This window comes from Podarcis muralis, chromosome 10 (assembly GCF_964188315.1).
Source record: "Podarcis muralis chromosome 10, rPodMur119.hap1.1, whole genome shotgun sequence".
Taxonomy (NCBI): domain Eukaryota; kingdom Metazoa; phylum Chordata; class Lepidosauria; order Squamata; family Lacertidae; genus Podarcis; species Podarcis muralis.
This window is the reverse complement of record NC_135664.1, coordinates 2,134,602-2,155,280: the sequence shown is the minus strand read 5'-3', so window position 1 is coordinate 2,155,280 and position 20,679 is coordinate 2,134,602. Positions and strand designations below refer to the sequence as shown.

Here is a 20,679-nt window from a genome sequence, read left to right as displayed (position 1 = left end):
GAACATCTTATTAGTCAAATTCCACACTATCTTATGACAGGGAGCTTGAACACTGGCCCCACGTACACCATGCATTTTGGGCAGTGTCATACCACTTCAAACAATCATGGCTTTCCCCAAAGCATGGGAAGTGTAGTTTGTTAAAGGTGCTGAGACACCCCATTCCCCTCACAGAGCTACAATTTACCTGGGAAAAGGAACTGAGAATTGTAGCTCTGTGAGGGGAATGGGGTCTTCTCCTAACAACCCTCAGCAGCCTTAACAAACTGCAGTTCCCAGGAGTCTTTGGGGGAAGCCACATGGTATGATACTGGTTGAAACGTAGAGTGCAGGTGGCGCCACTGGCGGAGGAAGGGGGATGCGGCAGGTGTGGCCCGCCCAGGCTGTCATCCCTGGGGGGGGTGTTGACATCCCCCCGCCCCCCGGAACGCTCGCCCCGCCCCGCCCCCGGGTGCACAGCATGTGTGCTGCTCCAGGTTCCAGAGCAGCTAGCTCCGCCTCTGGGTAGCGCCTCAGTCTAGCCACTACATCATCCTATTGTTACAGCGGCCTTAGCTCCTACTTTCAGAATGCGTGGGGGGACATGACTTGGGAAGAGGTGGAGCTTTTGGATTTCATTCAAGGCTGCCTTACTTTGATCACTAATTCTGCATCATTTATTTTGTTTGTTACATTTGTTGTTGTTGTTGTATTTATTAACTTTGTATAGTGCCCTTCATCTGTAAATCTCAGGGTGGTTCACAAGATAAAAATACAAAATAAAAACACAATTTATGAAGTTTCTGTTTTTGCTTGTCATGGCTGTAAGGGGGGCAAGGAGTTATGTAGAACCATGCTCAGCAGCAAGAAAGTGTATGGAGCCACTTCTCTGGTTTGTGAGATTTCAATATACATTGCCCTCATTGTCAAGCCTTCCTTTTAAACAGTAAAAACACGCTGTAAAAAAACAAAACAACAATGATGAGAAAAGAAAATGGGGACTAATTCTGCTTTAACATGTGTTGTGCAAATAGGGCCACAGGGAATGGCAAAGGGTCCGTCTTCCCTTTTATCATCTCCCCCTTATTGTGGCTGCTACCGCATGCTGCAACCTTGAGGCTTGCAGGCATCTGACGTATATTTTCATCAGCATGTTTTTGGAACAGATACCAGTTGTGGGAATGTTTATGCCATCTGATTTCAATATACTCCCCTCTCCCCCTAAATCAGGGAAACCAAGGGTTCGGAGAAATAGGGAGAAACACTTGGAATCTCAGTGAAAGAACTGTTGTGGTCTAGGCTTATTTATGTAGTACTTTATGTAGGCACAGCAGCAAAAAAGACCTGCCAGGTTCCTTGCAGTCTAAACATTTAGACAAGGTGTGTGGAGAGGAAGAAGAGAACATCGTTCGCCTTCCCAATTTAGAATGAATCCAGAATTAATAAATCCAGGTCTGCTCATTATTTGTCATCTGCTGTCCTCCAAAGCTCTCCTGGGGGAATCGTACCATAAGGTGCTATGGCTCTGTACTAGAAATGAATCAGGCACACTAACTCTCCTAGTGGAAGGACACATGTCAAAACTCCCAATGGCAGCCTTGGAAACTGAGGAACAAATGTGTTACAAGCTGAATCGCAGCTGTCTTGCTCCCTGACCTCTTGCAGCTGTGAGCAGATTATAGGGCAGGGAAACGGCTGCTTGAATTGATACTTAAATAGTGGCTTTGAGGCACATATTTGTAGTTCTTAAAGCACACTGGCCATGCTCCTTTTTTCCTTTTGCAAATATTTTCCTTGAATAATGAAAACATTGGATAGATTTTAGTGCTCATTTCTAAACGTGTTATGTCCTGCACTCAAGAATATTTTTGCGCAGACATTTAAAAAGTGGATTCAGTGTTTGACTTACCATAAGAAGTACCTACATCATATTTCCCAGGGGCAGATTCCAGGGTAGGGTTGGTAGCACACTGAGAACAGTAATTTAAGGGTGCTGGGAACTGTAGCTCGGTGGGGGGTAAACTACAGTTCCAAGGATTCCTTTTTCAGCAGAGGAGAAATGGGCTTCCAATGTATGGTTCCCAGCCCAAAATGCCTGTCATCCACAAAGCAACTTCATCAGAAAGGCAATAATTTTTTCAGCCAAAGCATTCCATCTGCAGTATTAGGAATAATTGTACTTTGCAAGGCTATTGTAAGAATTACTTACAATTGTAACACACTCACTCACACGGGACCTGCAACAAAATGCTGCAGTGTGGAGTGTTTCTTTTTATGTTTCAGCCACTCAGCCAGCCAAACCTTCTTCCTGGATAGTCCATTCCATCTGCCCCTTGTTTTCTGCAACCTATAAACTGTCAGTCAGCATCTGAGCATGATCAGTCCTCATGGTGGATGCTTTTGGTACCCCTTCCCCCCTTAGGGTGAGAAACCTAAACATCTTTTTGCAGTACTGCAAACTTTGGGGTTCCCCTCAAGCTGGCTGATACCTCCTTTTTGCGCATGGTGCTGCTGTTTTTGATACATAAGCCATGACACTCAGAAAGCCCAGTTCAGTATTGGAATATAGTCAACCTGACTTCCTTCAGATGGTTTGGACTACAGCTCCCAGGGCTCACTGCTATGTAGGAAGATATAGCTGACTTCTGGGCTGTCCCTTGTCAGACTGCAAGGGGCGGGGGAGGAGGTATGTGTATATTCTTTAATTTTAAAAACATGATTTTTTAAAAAAGCAAGACTCCTTCCATGGAGTATAGCAGCAAATGTTTTGTTAAACAAAGGTTTTGTTAAACATTTGAGTTTCCCTTATAGTAAGCATTTCCTTACTATACAGTATGAATATTCATGTTGCCTGTTTGGCAGGGGGTTGGACTCGATGGCCCTTGTGGTCTATTCCAACTCTATGATTCTAAGAAAGCAGCAGCACCAGCAAGCGCAAACACCACAAGACAGCACCTCTTCCTAACAGCACCATCACACCATGGAAAAGGCTAAGGACAAAGCTGCTTCTGTGGTTCCACAAATTTATGCCTCTGGAAGGAATCCTCACAAATGAGCACTTTCCTTTTTTGTGTGTTTTGCAATGAGCTTGGCGGAAATTAGAACCTGTTTCATTTTAAGTTTGGTAGTTTGTTCTGAGATTGCCTGTAACAATGAAGGGTAGGTGGCAAGTATTTTAAAATAAGTCAACATAACAAAAACCTCTTTTTGGAATGAGTTTGCTGGTTGGGAGCTCGTTGGCTAGATATTTTAGGGACCCTGTTATTCTCCTGAGGCATAGATGGTAGTCATCCGTCACTGCCTAGTAAACACCTTAAGTGTCAGCAGTTATACTCTTTTTGAGCAATCAAGTTAGAGGGCAAATTAATCCATCATCTCGTATGCAGCTGACAGGGTAAAAGGGGATCTAAGAGTCCATAAGAGTCAATCAAAGCAAAATAACATGTTGCAGGGTTTTTGTTTTTTCTGGACAGTTTCATTTGGCTGCAGTGCTGGGGAACCAGGCAGAGGGCCTTTTCGGTAGTGGCGCCCGCCCTGTGGAATGCCCTCCCATCAGATGTCAAAACGATAAACAACTACCTGACATTCAGAAGACATCTTAAGGCAGCCCTGTTCAGGGAAGTTTTTAATGTATGATATTTTAGTGTTTTTTGGTTTCTATGGAAGCCGTCCAGAGTGGCTGGGGAAACCCAGCCAGATGGGCGGGGTACAAATAATAAATTGTTGTTGTTGTTGTTGTTGTTGTTGTTGTTGTTGTTGTTGTTGTTGTTGTTGTTGTTGTTGTTGTTATTTGATTGCTGCTAATATTTCTGTCCTGGACATAGCAACTGGCTACCCGGGCTAGTCTTCATACCCTCCAACTTGCTGCAGAGGAAAACTGGGATGCCCATCTTTCAGGGCCATGCTGTCATGGGAGCCAAAATGGGACATCCTGGGATCCAGTCAGAAACCAGGATGGCCTCTGTAATTCCAGTATGTCCTGCTCAAAACAGGACAGTTGATGGATGTGCTATTATTACATTCATGTCCCACTTTTCTTTCAAGGAAATTCTTTCCCCTATTTTATCCTCATAACAACTCTGTGAGGCAGGTTAGACTGAGAGGCAGTTACTCCATACTAGTACAGTCGTACCTCGGGTTAAAGACACTTCAGGTTGAGCGTTTTCAGGTTGTTTTCCGTGGCGACCCGGAAGTAATGGAATGGGTTACTTCTGGGTTTCGCCACTTGTGCATGTGCAGATCCTCAAAATGATGTCACGCGCATGCCCAGAAGCGGCGAATCACGACCTGCGCATGAGCAGATGTGGGTTGCGTTCTGCTCAGGATGCGAATGGGGCTCCAGGACGGATCCCGTTCACATCCAGAGGTACCACTGTAGGTCCCTGCGGACTCCGCACCCTTGAGGGCACACAAACATGAGACTTCTTTCTGGCAGGCTGAAGTGGTAGCATGGGATTTTGCTGCATGGGCCAATTGGCTCTTAATCACAGGCTGTGTACACACTATGCTTTAAAGCACATTTGAAGCACATTTTCCCCACATTTCTGGGTACTGTAGTTTTTTCCTTACACACACACACACACACACACACACACACACACACACACACACTGCAGCCTGGAAGCCAGACAAAACAAATAGCATTTATCTCTATGCTAGAAACTTCAAGCAATCTTTCTATAGAATATAAAATCTTTTGATTCGTTTGATTCCAGATGTTGTGCTGTTTTTATTGTATTGTATTAGAGAATCTGCCGTATTACATGGCTTTAATCTGTGCTGTATCATAGCTATGTGGTGGCAAGTTTCTTTTGATGTATAAATGTTCTTTATCCTGTAAGAAGTAAAGCAATAAAAACAAATTGTTAAAAAAACATAGAAACTTCAGCCAGTTTAACTCCTTTAATATTCTTCAACTCCTATGGCTTTCTCCTGGGGAGCCTTGGGAATTATAGTTCTGCAAAATATATAAAAGATTCCACAGTGGGAAGTTGTAGTAATTAAAGTGGCTGCTATTTCTCAGCATTTTTCAAGAGGCTGCAGCAGTTACACGGGTCGGGGTTTATGATATGCCCAAAGACATGTGGACAAATCTTCCCAAAGCTAATGAAAACACACAGCTAATTTTAGCACACACTTTCTCCCAGCCCTGGAGGCAGAGGGATCACCAGAGAGATTAAGGCCAGTTGGCCCCTGCAGCATTCTTTAAGGGTCTCAAGGAAGACACGCCAGGGCACGAAGCAATCACTTAAAAATACAGGATTGCTCCATTGGTTTTTAGCACTGTCAGTCATGTCATGTCGTCAAACAGCTGCTTATGCTGATTGAAAGGTCAGGAGATATTCTGACCCAACCAGGGAGGGAGAGTGTGGAAATGTGAGGACCTTTATGTTTTCTCTAGCAACTTCCTGTGTTTTTTTATGCTAGTTCCACTTTCACATCTCCTGTCAAGAACTACAGCTACACAGTGGCTGCTTATTATTATAGAGCAATGAATGCCCAATCCTTAAAAAACAAGCAAACCCTTATTTGTGTGAACAGTGGGCTGTGTTTTTTTCTTTTTAAGATAAGTGTGCTGCTGGGCTTTTGAAACTGGATTTGTCCATAATCTGCTGTTCTTTTATAGACTTCCTCATGCAATTGATTCTGATTGAAGACCTCTTTGTCCATTTAGTTGTGGTTCTCTTCAGGAGAGTTGCGGTCATTATTTGAGGGAATCAGGCTGGTTTTGCCTGTCCCCTGCTCCCCGCCCCCTGGCAACTTTTGACCCGACTGATGTGAGCAGATATGGGGGTGGATGTGCTGCTCCACTACACCTGCCTCCTGACCAGCTGGGCTTGGGATTGCTCTGTAAGATGTTGTTCCTAATGGAAAGAGTGCAGCATCTCTAAAGTGCAGCATTTGCTTCAGTAGCAGAGGCTAGGCTTGGTCTTTCCAGGTGCTTGGGCAATACCCTGTTGGCCAAACCACCAGGCAAACCTGGAAACCTTTTTCTCTCTGTTCATAGCAGACATGCTGAGAGCTAAGCCCATTTCATAAATATGCTAATGGTCTTACTGATGTTCTTTTGTCTTCTTAACTAAACAAACTTGGCATATGTGCTGTGCAAACGATCAAGGGCCAGTGCATTCATGTGGCAGTTCTAGGGAGACCTCAGCTTTCACAGAAATAAAAACAGCTAGCTTGGAAAGCCAAAAGCACCGCAATGAAGTATGATTAGGTTAGGACTGCAGCCTAAGTTAACATTTGCAATGATATAAAAGATTGCCAGATATACTGTCGCATAACACAGAAATGTTGTGCTACCCCTGTTGATTGAGCTATGCCAGCATTTGGGCCTGCTCTGTGTCCAAACCTCTTCGGTTCCTGCCAAGTTTCTTTGCATTGCTGCCTTGCTCTTCATTGCCACCTGTGTGTGGAGCAGGCATTTCCTCTTTGGCTCCTGCTTTGAAAGAGATGCAGAGAGATATTATCCCAAAGCTTGGCTTTCTCTGTTGGATGCAGTTCAATACTCTTGGATGCAGTTCATCTGGCCCTGGAGACTTGAATACATCTAAACTAGCCAAGTATTCTTGTACTATCTCCTTAGTTATTCTGGGCTGTGTTTCCTCTGCTGAATCATTTGCTCCAAATTCTTCAGGTCGGGCATTGTTTTCTTTATCAGAGAAGACTGAGGCAAAGAAGGCATTGAGGAGTTCAGCCCTTTCTGTGTCCCCTGTTTGCATTTCACCATCTTCTCCTCTGAGTGACCCCACTGTTTCTTTGTTCTTCCTTTTGCTACGAACATACCCATAAAAGCCTTTTTTGTTGCTTTTAACCTCTCTAGCAAGCCTGAGTTCATTCTGTGCTTTAGCTTTTCTGACTTTGTGTCTACACGTGCTGGCTATTTGTTTGAATTCCTCTTTGGTGGTTTCCCCCCTTTTCCATTTTTTGTACACATCCTTTTTTAATCTTAACTCAGTTAAAAGTTCTTTAGATAGCCACCCTGACTTCTTTAGGCACCTTCCATGTTTCCGTCTCATTGGTATTGCCTGAAGTTGTGCTTTTACTATCTCCCTCTTAACAAACTCCCAGCCATCATGAACTCCCTTTCCTTTTAGTATTACTGTCCATGGGATCTCACCCAGCACTTCCCTAAGTTTTATGAAGTCGGCTTTCTTAAAGTCAAGAAATTGAGTCCTAGTATGCTTGGCTGCTCCTTTCCGCTGTATAGTAAACTTCAGAAGAGCATGATCACTCGCACCTAATGATCCTTCCACTTCTACCCCACTAAGCAGGTCATCAACATTGGTTAGGACCAGATCTAAAATGGCTGTTCCTCTTGTTGCTTCTCCCACTTTCTGGACAATGAAGTTGTCTGCAAGGCCAGTGAGGAATCTGTTTGACCTTATGCTCTTGGCTGAGTTTGACATCCAACAAATATCTGGGTAATTGAAGTCCCCCGTTACTACTATCTCCCTTCCTTTTGCATGCTTAGCCATCTGTTCCAGGAAGGCATCATCTATGTCCTCCGTTTGGCTTGGGGATCTATAGTAAACTCCCACAATGAGGTCTCTGTTATTCTTCTCTCCCTTAATTTTGACCCAAATGCTCTCACTTTGGCTTTGGGGTTCTAAATCTTGGATCTCTTCACAGGTATACACATCCCTGACATATAACGCCACTCCTCCTCCTTTCTTGTCTGGTCTGTTTCTCTGAAATAGATTGTATCCCTCCATTATTACATTCCAATCGTGGGACTTATCCCACCAGGTTTCAGTGATGCCTATGAAAATGGTTACTGTTGCGTTCTAGAAAATGGTTACTGTTGCGTTCTAGAAAATGGTTACTGTTGCGTTCTAGTAGAGCTCTATATAAGCAGGCTGACTGAGGCCTTCAGTTCAGTTCTGTTCTGGCCTGTGAATAAACAAGAGCTGTTTGAAGAATCGCTGTGTCATCTGATATGTTCACCCACAACTTAACAGCTGAAGTGTGTATATTTCAGGCAGTTGTTGAGCATGTGCAGATGGCAGCGTCAGTGAATTGGAGTTCAGGGCTGGGAAGCAAATCAGGTAAACATCCTCTTCCATTCTCTGGTGTAAGAAAGCGACTTGAAATGTACTGGTGGGGTGGACAAACTCACTGCACTGCAAGCCGCTAATGTGTACACAGCCTCAGACAGGAAAACTAATTATTAATGGTTGTCAGATATTAATCATGTCCATTTTTGCCACCACTCCTTACATTTGCAATGCCAACCAGACTCAAGTGGCATCTGGCAGCAACAAGCTAACTGAGGAACTGGAACGTTGGGATTTCCAATTTGTGCCCTTCATTCCTCATGGTTCAGCCAACATGGTTGCAAGCAGTGCTATATTATTCCTGAAATATAAATATATGGATAATGATATTGTGCAAATATAGTAGCTGTTTATTCAGTGTTGGGATGTGCTTCCTATACCCTGGACTTCAAAATGCAAGGCAGTCAGATCACAGTGAACCAGACCACCTCTTACTTATATGCCTCTCGTCACTCTCTGAGATCTCAAACAGGTTTGTGAGAAGCTAAAGTAAATGCAATTTGGATTTTAAAAAAAACGTTTCTTAAGTGAAAGGCACTAAGATCACTGCTACCCATTTCTCGAATGTAGCTGAGCAAAAAAATCTTCAGCCTCCTTAGAAGTTAGCCTGCAGGCACAGCACACTAAAGAATGCTTCGCTTCTGGAATGTGTGCAATTTGCAGACCCAACAGCCAAAGAGATAACATTGTACAAATGTTAGGCCTCCAAAGGGTTAACTGGGAACTCTTTCATGGGGGGGGGGGGGGACACACACTCTGCTTCTTTGCTTAAGGCTGCTGGTAATTATACAGAGCTGCAGTTTAAACACATCCTGCCAAATGCGCACTATGTCACCCAAGGATCTGCTGTGTCTGATCCCCCCAGAAGGCTTTAGCGATGCCACCAGGGCTTGCGTATCTCAGTCACACAGAGCAGGCTTCCTTTTCACAAGCACAATAGTTGGGGTAGCTAAGCTGCAGCTGACAAGGGAGTGATGTGTTGTTCCAGGATGTTCATACTTTAGTTTCTAAACATTACTTATCACCCCAAATTTAAAGAGAGACCAAAAGTTCTTCCAGCCCAACACTTTCTCCAACAGTAGCCAACCCGATAAACCAGGGAAGCTGGCAAGCAAAAGCAGGGAACCTCAGATCTGGGGGCCAAAACCACCTGCCAGTCTTCTTTATCCAGCCCTTGAGACTCTTTGGCCACACCATTCACCAGCTCCGTGGAGAGAGAGAGACCTTTCATTTGCTGTATTCTGCTTTATTTTAAAGAGTTCTGCCAGTAAAAGTTTGAATAATATTGTTACGTGTTTAGACGATGATTTATTCCAAAAGGAGTCAGTTCTTACGCTTCCAGTTGCTTCAAACTGTGCAATATTTATATCTGCAACAGGGGTGCCACCTCGTCTTTCACCTCAGGCAACCAAACACCCTACGTGCCACTAGGGCAAGCTTCCTCAACATCGGCCCTCCAGATGTTTTTGGCCTGCAACTCCCATCGTCCCTAGCTAGCAGGACCAGTGGTCAGGGATGATGGGAATTGTAGTCTCAAAACATCTGGAGGGCCGAGGTTGAGGAAGCCTGCACTAGGGTGACGAGAGTCCTGGGCCTCAAACATCCGACATGAGTAGCAACTGCTTCCTTTCCTGTTGTTTCTGGTTCTTACGTGAATGTGGAAAGATGCCTGCCTTGCCCCATGTTGAGAAGCCACACATATCTACACATCTCCTCCTCCATCCCAGCCTTGTAGGAGAAGAAGCAGAAGTCAGTCATGCTTCTTCTGTTACCACTTCTTAGAAAATGTGAAGCACCCCTCCATTCTCACTTGATGCAGACTATTGGAGCAAGGGGAATCTGTACTGGCTTAAACACAACATTAAAAAACTTCCCTATCCAGGGCTGCCTTCAGATGTCTTCTAAAGGTTGCATAGTTACTTATCTCCTTGGCTAAGGGGTTGCGTAACTCCATACCATCCAACATTTCTCCAATGAAAATAGGGACATTCTGGGATCAAAACAGAAACTGAAATGGCTTCTGTGAATCCAGGACTGTCCCTAGAAAACAGGGACACTTGGAGGGTCTGTAAACAGACCTGGTTGTGGTGGTGCCTCCGTGCCTGAAACCACAGACTGTATTCCACATTACCAGAAGGATACAGGGCAGGAGGCCACCACTCAGACTGTGCTGATTGGACAAGCATCCATTTTGTCACTGGGCTATGGAAATGTGAATTGCATGATCCAGCCATAGGTTCAGTCAAACTTATACAAGCCTGGTTCTCATTTTATTTTGCATAGATTTATGTAAGAAGAAGCTCCTCATGATATGTCTATTTAAAGAAAAGAACGTGCTTATTTATTCTTTTAACCGATTGTTAGGAAATAATAGACATCTTGAAAAACAAGAGAGGCGCAAGAGGCAAACAAACACACACATCCCACTATTCCAGATGTGAAAATAAACTGGGATTCCACTAGACTTAAAATCCCAATTACCACAATGCCTTCTGTCCTACTTTGTCATATTTTTCCATGATTTGCTCTGCCCTTTTTAATGTGCCGAGAATTTGGAGACGCAAAGAATGCGCCAAGATCATGGAGTTATGCGCCTTGCTTCTATCTGAGGACATTAGGCAAAGGAAATTACTTTGGGTGAATTTGGAACCATTGTCCTCCAGTGAAGTGTGCTCCAGGTTTTTAAGAGGTTCCGTCTGTATCTTCCATTAGCCATTTCACATGTTTGCCAAACTGGATTGCAAGAGGTTTATATAAATGTCAAAATACATAGAGCAGGATAAAATATGTCTGGGGTTGAGAGATTGCATCTCCCTGAAGCCACAAGAAAATGATTGGGTTACAGGCGACACTGCAGGTCTTGTTTACCAGCAACTGGCAGGATTTCAGTAGTTTTCAGAGACACAGTGTCCTGCTGGTTCTCGTGTGCTTCAGCAGATGCTGTGATGCAGGCAGAAAGGACAAAACAAATACTTGAACTGAAGGACAGTAACCGCAAGAATTAAGCATCAACATTTGTGCATAGGAAAGCATACTTTGCCATGTCACTGAGACCTTTGGGGCTTTTTACTTAGAAAACAAGGCAAGTAAGGCTGGGGGGGGGGGACATGATAGAGATGTATATTATTATGCCAAGGGTGGATAAAGTAGATATTGAGAACCTTTTCTCCCTCTCTCAGAAGACACAACGGGCCGAGTATTGGGAGAATCATGACAGACTAAAAGAAGTGCTTCTTCATACTGTGCTTAGTCAAAGCTACCACAAGATGCAGTAATGGCACCAACCTGGATGGCTTTGAAAGTCTTTTAAAATGATTAGGCAAATTCATGGATGATAAAGCTATCGGTGATTGTGTACTACCTCCAACATTGGAGGTAAGTGTTATGTTGTGGGTGGACATATCAGACGACACAGTGATTCTTCAAACAGCTCTTGTTTATTCAGAGGCCAGAACAGAACTGAGCTGAAGGGTTCAGCCAGCCTGCTTATATAGAGCTCCAGTACACATAATTGTAACAACTTTCTAAAACTATCCAATCACTGAACGTCACTTTCGATCCCTTATTTGCATAACTATCTACAGTATCCCCCTGCTGGCCCAGGGTGAGAACTTCAGTACATAACAGTAAGGGCTGATGGGGCTCATAAACCTGGGAGGGTAGTCTATCTAGAAGAAGGAAAACTCTGATCCAAAACCTCTGCTAGCTTGCAGCTAAACCCATTTGTGCGAAAGGCTTTGGGAGTAAATCCTGTGGGAAAATCTGTACCTGCTACGTTGCAGGACGTCTTTGGGAGAAGAAAAGGTTAAGGAGTAAACCCTAACACAAATCTAGAGTGGAGTCCCTAAGGCAGTTGGATGGTGTCTTGTACACCTCCTTCTGGCAACTCTGCAGCCAAGCTGCTGCTGCTGCCAGATTTATTGCTCTCTTTCCCTTTGGACCTCATCAGCAAGGTCTTGTCATCTGGGCAGCCCAGGCCTTGCTACTGCAAGCAAAAAGGAGGCCGGAGGCAGCAAGTAGGCGTCACCAGTCTCTGCATCCACAGCAGGGGTGATGATTCTCCAGTGGTTTGGTTTCACCCCAGGAAGTGCACTCCGCGGTCTCTTGAGGCAGACGGATGCCAACAAAAGTGTCTCTGCATACCAGCTGCTAGGATCATAAGTGGGGAGAAGGCTGTTGTTCTTAAGTCCTTCCTCTGGGTTTCCCATAGGCACAAGAAACACCTTATCTCCATAGCCGTTTTAAACAAGATCCTTGCACTTCTTATATTAAAGCTGTGTACATGCACCAGTTTCTCAGACTTTTAAAGTTCGCATGGTGGATGTATTGTTACTCTAGCTGTACATGGCTGTGGGTGTATTTTATACACATTTTTTCCCTTTTCTATAAAGAACCCACAGTGGTCCTAAATAAAATAGTTTTTACAGCTTTTTAGAGTCCCTTCAAAACTCTGCAGAACCTGCTGACTAGAGAGTAAAGGAAATTTAGAGAAGAGCGTTTGCATCTTTTTCAGTGTCTCATGCACAGCTCAAAAAAACCCAGGCATGGCCAGCATAAGAGTGTAAATCCCTTTTCCTTCTGAACATGGAAGACACATGCTGGAGAATAGTGGATCAAAACCTGACTAAGAAATTTCCCATATGTTACTTAAAAGTTTTGACACTTTTAGGTTCTTAGAAATTCCTAAGCTATTTTTCCTGAAGATTCACTTCTGATATATTTGGCAGATATATTTGTACAGGGGTGGTCTGTGGCTGGATCTACACAAAGGAAAAAACACTATAAATAATTTATAAATAAAATTGTTATAACAAAAGAAAAAACACCTTATTGTAAAATTGCATAGTTTTGTGCTCTACAGTGCTATCTGGTGTCGGATGTTTTTAACGCAGTTATACCGATATAATTGACTGAGCATAGCTGAGTCCTAGGTCTTCAATGCCATAGGATTTCATGACTCTGTGGACATGGCTGACTATGTAGCTCAACTACACTGCACAGTTATGTGCTGACCAACTTGTCCTTTTAGTAGTCTTAAAAGGGTGAAGGAAATCACTTACAATGGAAAGTACAAAATTGAAATGAGATTAGGCAGACTACTGCTTTGGATGGCTTTTGTAACACAAGAAAAATGGTTATTAAACAATACGGTCATCCTTCCAGGCTGCCATCTTAAAGCCAAAAAAGTTTTTGACATATAGTTAGTTATCCACCTCCTATGCACTCATTGTTTTCATGTTGCAATGAGCCATAACAATAATGTTGACTTGCTGAGGATGTTTTGTTAGAGAGAAATAAACCACAATCCCAGTTTGGACATAACGACAATGCTGGGCATCATGGCTTAGAGAGTGCGAAGGGACCCCGAGGGTCATCTAGTCCCACCCCTGCAGTGCAGGAATCCTTTGCCCAAGGTGGGGCTCAAACCCACAACCCTGAGATTAAGAGTCTCATGCTCTACCAACTGAGACTTGTTGATCCCGATTGCACTGGGGGAGAATGAAGTAGGAGGGAAGGGAGTGGCTGAGCCATGCGCATTAGCAATCCTGCTAATAGAATGAACCATAACTTATCACTCCATGCAAACTGGCTTCAGGCCAAATGAGTTTGTACTTGGAAGGGAAGGTTATATTAATTATACCCCCGCTTCTGAAGTTGAGGGGAAGTGGGAGGGGTATCTTCCTGCCCCTCCTATAATTATGCTTCGCTCCCCTTCCATCAGACTTGAAGATTATACTTAAAACTGCAGAGCACGTGGTTACAGGATGTTTTTCCGTAAAGAAAAAATATACTTTTTCTTAATGCTTTGCTACATTTCAAGACTGGGGCTAGATATTAGATATATCCACCGAACAGAGTTTTATATTCACTCTTTCCTGCTTTTAAAAATGTTCAAAGTAATGCTCCCTAACAAAAGCCCTTCTATATTAAACTAAACTGCTGACATATGAACATGTCAAGCCTTCATTCTGTCCAAGTTAGTGGCAGTCTTTTGCCACCGGAATGCGTCTCCCCCATTATAAATTATCTCTGCTTTTGAAAACACTTAACAGATGTGAAGGAGATGAAGAAGTAAAGTACCCTCCACCATTGTACTCAAGATAGTTATAGAAAAATCCCCCAAGGCATTCTTACAGCTCTACAAAGATGATTTCTGCTTTAGCTTTTTCAAACACAACTCACTTTCTAACTAGCAAAACGCCTGCCATTAATATGACAGGCTGCGTGTCTGCACATCTGACTAGCGCCTGAGATGAAAACACATTTTATTTCCTTATGGGAACTGTGTCAGCAAGTCAGGGGAGGAAGGCATTGTGTCAGAAGACAATAGTGTCAGAATGCAGCACCTTCATGTTTCCATTGGAGTGAGTGGACAGCCTGTGCTGGGGGAAAGGCACATGGGCACAGCAGCAGCGCTGCGCCCCCGCATGCCTCTTTCCCCAGCTCAGGCTGGCAGCGGCTCGGGGTGCCCTCTTTTTTGCTTTTCAAGATATGGCAACTCTATAACTTGTTTTTTGGTGGTGATCTTGTTAAGGATAAATAAAAAAAGATTGGCTGATGTTTTCTCAACAGGACATAATAGGTGGGGGAAGCTTCCTAAATGGGGTCTCAGATCTCCTATGTATCAGGGGAAAGTAGGATCCCACCCCCATCCACTCCAGCTGGAACATAGGCCAGCAGGAGAAAGAAAGAGGACTACAGCTGACTTAAAAGTAAGAACTTTGGTACTGGAGGGTTTCCAAAGGCATGCTGTTTGCTCTGGATATGCCCCTTCACTGACTAATGCTACCTTGTGGTGTGCCTGCTTTTCTATGCTCAGCTGGTAGACACAGATATACAGAAGCCCCTCTAAGTCCTAGTGCTTTTTCCTCACAAGGAAACAAGCCCTTTGGAAGGGAAGGAGTACCCCACTGCTTAGGGAAATGGGGTGAGCACCCCTGCTTTATCTTAATCTACATTCATCCAAGCAGATAGATGGATTGGAGGTATATATTCATCCAAAAGTGGGACCTCTAAAAAGCAACTTTACCATGAAACCCATGCATAGCTGTCAAGTGTCCCTTATTTGAAGGGACAGTCCCTTATTCCAGCGCCATGTCCCGCTGCTGTCCCTTATTGATGGATGTCCCTTAAATGATGTCCCTTAAATTTCAAAGGAAGCAGCTCCTCTCCCTCCCTCCCTGCCGGCCAGGGAGGAGGGAGGCTCCAACTGTGTTGCTTGGCTGTGTTGCTCACCCAATAAGAAGTCTAAGAACGATTGGGGGGTGGAGCTTGCATGCCTTGTGTGTGGCTAGTTAATGCAAGCTGAGGGGTTTTTTGAATGCTGGACGCCATTTTGTTGCAGGACAGGAAGACTGGAGTGTCTGGAACAGGTGAGGCTGCAGGTCCCTTATTTTGGCTGCTGGTCCCTTATTTTCAAGGCTTCTGGTCCCTTATTTTCAAATCTGTAAGTTGACAGCTGGCATTTCCTATGCTTATTGGATAGAAATGTGTGGGACACAGCATGTTTAGACATGGTTATTTCCCCCTTGTAGGTGGTGAATGCCACTTTTAGTGTTCGTAGCAATGAAAATACAGGTATGTATATAGAAGGAGAATTCCTGGAAGCCAAAATCTAGCAGAGATTTAAAACCACAAATCATGCAGCAAAGTAAAGCATGGAAATATAGGCTGTTAGATCTTTAAAATATGCCCCTGTACATTCTAAAAATTCCTTCTTACACATTGGTTTTCTTACTAAGTCTCCAAAGCTCAGATCCAACTTTTCTGTACAGCATGCAAAAAAGTTGCACAGGCAGTAAAACTTGGCTTAGTTACTTGGTTTAGGAACTCAAGAGTGGCTTGTAAGAGCCATGAGCTTAAGCTGGAGCTGGAACAACCAGTTCAAGGCTCTTCATATGCTGAGCTTCGCAGGTAGATTGAAAAGGGAAGAAAGGCTTGAATCCTCAGTCCCTCCCAAGGTGAGCTAAGCCTGGCAGGACAGCTTGCTCTATGGCCTTAACCCATTCATGCATTGATTAGACTTAAGAATGTTATTTATATAAGCCTGATTATTAGGTCATCTTGCTTTAGGGATTTTCTATCTAAAAGTGACTTCAAAGACAAAAACGTTACTCTCAAAAGAAAACTGCAAATCCTGAATAACAGCACCAGAAATTTTGAACATACTTTTAAATATATATTACAGTGGTACCTCAGGTTACAGATGCTTCAGGTTACAGACTCTGCTACCCCAGAAATAGTACCTCGGGTTAAGAACTTTGCTTCAGGATGAGAACAGATATTGCATGGCGGCAGCGCAGCAGCAATGGAGGCCCCATTAGCTAAAGTAGTTCCTCAGGTTAAGGACAGTTTCAGGTTAAGAACGGACCTCCAGAACGAATTAAGTTCTTAACCCGAGGTACCACTGTATATTTATTAAAGGTTGAAAGTGCTTTCAAGGCTGAATATGACATACAACAACTGAAAAACATAGTCTTAACCATTATAATTACAAATAACCAAAGTGTCAATGTGCTAAAAGATGACAAAAATATCAATCCATACAACTTTTTTATTTTATTTTTTTGGGTAGCAGATGATGGGAAATACCTATTCCTAGACACAGATCCATTGGTAGCCTTTCTCAGCCTTGGGCCCCTGGATGTTGTTGAGCTCCAGCTCCCATCATCTCTGACGCCTGGCCTTTCTAGCTAGAGAGTGGTTGATACTGGGCTAAATGCAGCAGTGGTCCGCAGGGTGGAGTACCTGTGTCACTACATATGTTGTTGGAAGCCAACACCCATCATCCATGACCATTGGTCATGCTGGCTGAGACTGATAAATTCCAGCCACATCTGGAGGGATACAGGTTCCCAATCCCTGATCTAACTCAATGTAAGTCAGCTTCAAGGGACATGGATGGCGCTGTGGTCTAAACCACAAAGCCTAGAGCTTGCCAATCAGAAGGTCGGCAGTTCGAATCCCTGCAACAGGATGAGCGCCCGTTGCTCGGTCCCTGCTCCTGCCCACCTAGCAGTTTAAAAGCACATCAAGTGCAAGTAGATAAACAGGTACCACTCTGGTGGGAAGGTAAACGGCGTTTCTGTACGCTGCTCTGGTTCGCCAGAATTGGCTTAATCATGCTGGCCACATGACCTGTACGCTCCCTCGGCCAGTAAAGTGAGATGAGCGCCACAACTCCAGAGTTGTCTGTGACTGGACCTACCGGTCAGGGGTACCTTTACCTTTACCTTTAAATCAGCTTCACCCATTTGTATTTTTTGGGGAGGGGGGATCATTTATGACACATCCAGATCACAATTGTAAAGGAGAAGTTAGCATAAACTTAAAAGGTCATTCAAGTTCAGAAGGACTGGGGGAAATAGACTTGCTCACTGGAGCAGAGAGAGAGAGAGAGAGAGCGCGCGCGCGCATGTCTCCAATATATTCTTGGAGCACACTGTCTTTTGCTGGGTTTGCAACTGAAAACAAATGCACTTGCCGAGTGAGGTGAGCCATCAAAATTATGCCTCATAAATTCCACTTGCAGAAAGCAGGCTAAGGACCCAATTTGGCGTTTGCTCCCCCCCCCCTTAAGCTAAAGGGAAAATGTATCTCAAGGCCATTTTGCATAATAAATGTGCAGTTATTATTTTAGTTATCCCAGGTGATACAGAGGTTTTCCTTTGAGAAAATGCTTCTAGAGTGGGTAGATCAGATTTCCCCAGCATTTAAAGACATAATAGTTTTGCCAGCTTGCTCTTTGGATATGCAAAATTACCTGCTTTCAAAGCATCTGTATAATTTGCTGTCTGAAGGTGCTTGCTTAATGGTGGGGGCTACCAGCCAGCTATGACATTGGCGGCATATACCTCGTCCAGTCTGCCTGGCTGGCAGCTGAACTGAGCAGTTTGTTTTGAGATTGCAAGAGAAGCACACTGAGTTTAGCAACTGGATGGCAAACAACAGTCTTGGCTTGCTGAATTGTCTTATGCTGTTGCTGGGGGATGGAATGGATGCCATTATATGACTCTCACTCCATGTGGGGTTTATAGGGTGTTAAGGGAGGAGTAGTACCTCTGGTACAAGTTGTGCTCCTTCTGGGGTAGTTTGTCCACCTTTTGGTCCCAATACTGCACTCACCTGTGGCTCCTAGAAGCTGTCAGCATGTGACAGAGGAATGGTTTCGACTGGCCGGCTAAACCAGGGGAGGGTAGCCAATAAGGCTCAAACCCCAGTGAGTTAGGGGCTTCTCCTGCATGCCAACATAGGCTCTGGCAGATGGAGTGGGCAAGACCAAGAATGGGTCCAACAGTCAAGAAGGCGGTTTCTGCACGTGGTGTAGATGGAAGTGAGGGGCAAATGGGTCTCGTCAACCTGGGAAGGGAGCCCATCTGGGAGAAGGAAAACTCTGATAACCCTCTGCTGCCTTGCAGGATATATTTGGGGAGAAGAAGAAAAGACTCAGGACTAAACCCTACACAAATCCAGAGTGGAGTCCCTAAGACGGTTGGATGGCACCTTGTCTGCCGCCTCCTGGCAACTCCTGCAGCCAAGCTGGGGCCAAACGCATTGCTCTGCTTTCCTTTGGACCACATCAGTGAGGCCGAGAGGGGGCCTTTGTCATATGGGCAGCCCAGGACCTCCATCCACACTGCCTAGGCTTGTTCCCTGGGAAGCTCACTCATATACCAGTTTGACTTCATCCCCGGAGGTGTACTCCATTGTCTCTCATGTCAAATGCCAGCAACAACTACCTGTCCTCTCTTCTCACACCACCTTGCATTTTTTATGAGCAATGTTATAAAATGCCATAGATTTCAAGTGTTGTCTCCCTACACTCTGCAAAATATTGCCTGCTGGTAACTTTTGTTGCTGGAAAATACATCCTGTGTGCTCCAGTTGCACCAGTGAGTGTTCCGTATATCTATCTATATCTATATCTATCTATCTATCTATCTATCTATCTATCTATCTATCATCTATCATCTATCTATCATCTATCTATCTATCATCTATCTATCTATCTATCTATCTATCTATCTATATCTATCTATCTATCTATCTATCTATCTATCTATCTATCTATCTATCTATCTCTATCTATCTATCATCTATCTATCTATCTATCTATCATCTATCTATCTCTATCTATCTATCATCTATCTATCTATCTATTTATCATCTATCTATCTATCTATCTATCTATCTATCTATCTATCATCTATCTATCTATCTATCTATCTATCATCTATCTATCATCATCTATCTATCTATCTATCATCTATCTATCTATCTACCATCTATCATCATCTATATCATCTATCATCTATCTATCTATCTATATCTATCTATCTATCTATCTATCTATCTATCATCTATTTATCTATCTATCATCTATCTATCTATCTATCTATCTATCTATCTATCTATCTAATCTATCTATCTATCTATCTATCTATCTATCATCTATCTATCTATCTATCATCTATCTATCTAATCTATATCTATCTATCTATCTATCATCTATCTATCTATCTATCTATCTATCTATCTATCGGACGCGTGAAACCAACCACCTGTCTCCTTGATCCTTGCCCATCCTGGCTAATAAAAGCAAGCCGGGAAGGGCTGGGTGATGGGCTTCGTGGGGTGGTGAATGCTTCCCTCTGTGAGGGAACATTCCCAGATCCGCTGAAAGAGGCGGTCATTAAACCGCTTCTTAAAAAACCATCTTTAGACCCGGCCAGTATGGCCAACTATCACCCAGTCTCAAATCTTCCATTCTTGGGCAAGGTGATTGAGCGCATGGTTGCTGAACAACTCCAGGCACGCCTGGAGGATGCGGACCATTTGGATCCCTTCCAATCAGGATTCAGGCCTCACCATGGGACTGAAACTGCCTTGGTCGCGCTGGTTGATGATCTCCGGCGAGCTAGGGACAAAGGTAAGAGTTGTTTCCTGGTTCTGCTGGATCTCTCAGCGGCCTTTGATACAATCGACCATAACATCCTTCTGGACCGTCTAGAGGGGCTGGGAGCTGGGGCCACTGTCATACAGAGGTTCCGCTCCTTCCTCCTGGGCCGTATTCAGAAAGTGGGGGGGGGGGATGAGTGTTCAGACCCCTGGGCCCTCACTTGTGGGGTGCCTCAGGGTTCTGTCCTCTCCCCCATGCTTTTTAACATCTATATGAAGCCGCTGGGAGAGATCATCAGGGGGTTTCGACTGGGTGTCTATCAATATGCAGATGATACCCAGCTCTACCTCTCTTTTAAATCAGAACCAGTGAAGGCAGTGAAGGTCCTGTGTGAGTGCCTGGAGGCGGTTGGAGGATGGATGGCGGCTAATGGATTGAAGTTGAATCCTGACAAGACAGAAGTACTGTTTTTGGGAGACAGGGGGCGGGCTCGTGTGGAGGACTCCCTGGTCCTGAATAGGGTAACTGTGCCCCTAAAGGACCAGGTGCGCAACCTGGGAGTCATTTTGGACTCACAGCTGTCCATGGAGGCGCAGTTCAATTCTGTATCCAGGGCAGCTGTCTACCAACTCCACCTGGTACGCAGGCTGAGACCCTACCTGACCGCGGACTGTCTCGCCAGAGTGGTGCATGCTCTAGTTATCTCCCGCTTGGACTACTGCAACGCGCTCTACCTTTGAA

General features: G+C 44.2%; 1 protein-coding gene across 2 annotated transcripts in view; it reads left to right on the top strand.

Annotated features, from left to right (window-relative positions):
- Positions 1 to 20,679, top strand: part of CCDC3 (coiled-coil domain containing 3) — a 54,101-nt gene that overhangs the window by 8,242 nt on the left and 25,180 nt on the right. Inside the window, exon 3 of one of the 2 annotated variants that reach the window (XM_077935671.1) lies at positions 3,453 to 4,844. The exons of the other annotated variant lie outside the window; for it this stretch is intronic. Within the exon in view, the coding sequence (XP_077791797.1) occupies positions 3,453 to 3,581 (129 nt within the window). The 3' untranslated portion in view covers positions 3,582 to 4,844. Of the gene's footprint in view, positions 1 to 3,452; positions 4,845 to 20,679 lie in introns of those variants that run through there. 2 annotated transcript variants of the gene reach the window in all.